Here is a 3,340-nt window from a genome sequence, read left to right on the forward strand (position 1 = left end):
CAACCACCAGAAAATGGGGACACACAACCAGTACTCCCTGTTGTGCCAGTAAATCCAAGGCATGGCTGACAGGCTATGGCCTAAAATTCACTCTGAGGCTTTTTGGTTCCTTTGTGGGATCTTAGGGAACAGGCTGACCAAGAACAAGATTCCAATGCAGAGACAACTTCAAAAAAGCCAGAGAGATCTGTTCTGCTAAAAATGCTTACGGGATGTCATTCTCTCTCCTCCAGGTCCCAAGAGCATCTGCTCTCCAGCCCATATTCCTGCCTGCTGTTTCTGACCACAGCCATCATGCCCCGTGGACAAAAGAGTAAGCTTCGTGCTCGTGAGAAGCGCCGCCAAGCCCGAGATGAGACCCAGGGTCTCAAGGATGCTCAGGCAGCTGAGGAAGGAGAGGCCCCCTCCTGTTCCTCTCTTGTTTATGGTGATGCTATTCCCAGCACCTCAGCTGTTGGCTTTCCCCAGAAGTCTCAGGGATCTCCACCCACCACCACTGCGGCTGCAGGTGTTTCACACAAGAAGTCTGGTAAAGGTGCCAAGAGCCGAGGGGAAGCAAGTGCCAGTACCTCTAAGATCCCACCCTCCCCTGAGAGCACCCAGAGAGATCTTCTCACCAGGAAGGCAGGGATGCTGATGCAGTACCTGCTGTACAAGTATAAAATGAAAGAGCCCATTACAAAGGGAGAGATGCTGAAGATTGTCAACAAAAGGTTCAAGGAGCATTTCCCAGAGATCCTCAAGAAAGCCTCTGAGCGCATGGAGCTGGTCTTTGGCCTTGAGCTGAAGGAAGTCAAGCCTGGTGGTAACTCCTATACCCTTGTCAACAAGCTAGATGTCACCAACGATGAGAGTCTGAGTGGTAGCTGCGGCTTTCCTAAAACCGGGCTTCTGATACCTCTCTTGGGTGTGATCTTCTTAAATGGCAACTGTGCTTCTGAGGAAGAGGTCTGGGAATTTCTGAATGTGTTAGGAGTCCACGATGGGAGCACACACTTCATCTTTGGGGATCCCAGGAAGCTTATCACCCAAGATTTGGTGCAGGAAAAGTATCTGGAGTACCGGCAGGTGCCTGATAGTGATCCTCCACGCTTTGAATTCCTGTGGGGTCCCAGAGCCCATGCCGAAACTAGCAAGATGAAAGTCCTGGAGTTTTTGGCCAAGGTCAATGATGCTGTCCCCAGTGCCTTTCCTTCCCAATATGAAGAAGCTTTAAGAGATGAGGAAGAGAGAGCCCAAGCCACAGTTGGAGCCAGGAGTGGCACTAGTGCAAAAGCCAATCCAAGTGCCAAGCCCAAGTCCAGCATCCCTACACCCTAGTGAGATCTGAGACAGATTCTTTGCTTTTGTAATTTAAAAATCCTGTTAATCTTAGTTTTTATGCATGAATAGCTTATTGACAAATCTTTCTTTATGTATTTTTCATTTGGGGTTCTTTATAACAATGCTTGTTTAGATTCAGAATATAAGTTGATGAATGTCATGGATCACACATTCATTCCTTCTTGCCAGATGTAATGGTAAGAGTTTTCTTTGTTTTGAAATACAAATTGGAATGCTTAAATCACTTTGGTGATCTACAGCAAAACAACCTGACCTCAGAATAAGAATATTCTTGAAAATATGAAAGATCCACAGCAAGATAGTTGGGACAGTATGTAGAGAAGAAAAGGAAAAATTGGTCATTTCATTGTTTGCTTTTTTTGTACTCTTTTTTTTCATAACTTGAAAAGCTATGTATGTGAATTTGCTCATAGTATCTAAGAATGTATATAAAATTAATTCATAGGTAAACTTCTTGTTCTTGGCTTATCTTTTACCCAAACATTAATTGAGCATCTGCTCTTGGGAAGCCTTCATGCTTTGTATTGGAAATGCTTAGTATAAAGACTCAGCTCCTGCCCATGCATTCATAGAGTCTAGGAGAAACTAGAATTTGGAAGAGGTGGAGATACTTTACTTCATAGAGAAGTAAGAAACAGGGTAAAATGAGAACAGAGGAAAAACATTATTTGGTTTTCATTGCTAAGCAGTATTTTGGCTGAATGTTTTGTTTTGTTTCTTTGGTTGTGTCCTAGAATGCTTCATAGTCTATGACATCTCCTGGATTAAAAAGTAGAAAATCACAGCTAAATGAATAGTAATAACTCAAGTCAAAATTATCATAGTAATACGTGCCACTCCCTAATGACTCCATACAAAACGGGTATAGCCACAGACACTTTGCATACTTTACATATCTTTATCTACTCCTACAAACCAGGGACTGCTGTAGTCACTTCTCAGTGAAGACTGTGAGGTTTATAAAGTTTGATAATGTGCTCAAGTTCACAAGGCTAGCAAGTGACAAGTTTGGGACTAGACTCTTCGTCTGGAAACTACACTGTTCCACTTCTCTTAAGCTGAGGTACAGTCTACATATCTTATTTCATTTTTCTTTTCAGTACCCCAAAATATGTTCCAGGTGATTAAAAGAACACCCTTGTGCCCAAAGTATTGAACTGGAATATATATAGCTGAAACAACAAGAATACCAAAATAATTGAGAAGTATAAATAATAAAAGGAAAGACAATATTCATTGATAGTATGATTATTTTCATTTGCAGTATTATATAACTTCAAAAGATCAAGAGTTTCCAATATTTTTGGTCAGGCTAGATAGAGAGTAACTCAGTGATAGAATATATGCTTAACTTGTATGAGGCCCTGATTTTGAGCTCCAGAAGTGCAAAAGAGAAAATCACCCTGGAAAACCTCCTCCCTTCAGAAAGTAAATCCATGAAGACAGAAGTACAGAGTAGAGGATAAGAACGGGTAGAAGGGAGGGTGGACATGATCAATAAACAATGAAAATGGCACAATGAAACCCATTAATTTGTACAGTTAATAGGTGTTAATTTTAAAAGTTCCATGAATCTAAGTCTGATTGATAATGAATAGAACAACAGATTTTTTTCTCTGACAACAAACAATCCACCATCTGTCTTGGATCCCCTGCACCATGCTACATCTATCTCATCTCACATCACTCCTAGGACAGGGACCTATTCTCTTAAAAATTTGCAGAGGGGATACTGCTCTGGAGTTTGCAGGGATGGGCATATCCCTGGAAGTATTTAACCCCAGAGATGGAGTCAAGAAAAGGACTGGTGATATCAACACCTCATACAGGAAGCTCATATGTAGGGAAACCCACACCACAGAATATAGAGGATGTCACAGAGAGAACATTCCAACCATTCTCAGATACAGAGGGTCCCAGGCAGAGCTATCGTCTGGGCATCCCCTCGTGTATTCTTCAGATGTCTGAGGTATCTAACAGCCCTAAGAGCAGCATT

At 42.0% G+C, this 3,340-nt stretch overlaps 1 protein-coding gene across 1 annotated transcript; it reads left to right on the forward strand.

The window, feature by feature from the left end:
- Window positions 1-294: 294 nt before the first annotated feature.
- Window positions 295-1,320, forward strand: LOC124971409 (melanoma-associated antigen B2-like). Its single transcript, XM_047535192.1, has one exon. The coding sequence runs from the start codon at window positions 295-297 to the stop codon at window positions 1,318-1,320; it is 1,026 nt and encodes a 341-aa protein (XP_047391148.1).
- Window positions 1,321-3,340: the final 2,020 nt, after the last annotated feature.

The sequence above is a fragment of the Sciurus carolinensis genome, chromosome X (genome assembly GCF_902686445.1).
Source record: "Sciurus carolinensis chromosome X, mSciCar1.2, whole genome shotgun sequence".
NCBI lineage: Eukaryota > Metazoa > Chordata > Mammalia > Rodentia > Sciuridae > Sciurus > Sciurus carolinensis.

Coding starts and splice junctions, on each gene's coding strand:
- LOC124971409 (XM_047535192.1), top strand. CDS start 295: ATGCCCCGTGGACAAAAGAGTAAGCTTCGTGCTCGTGAGAAGCGCCGC.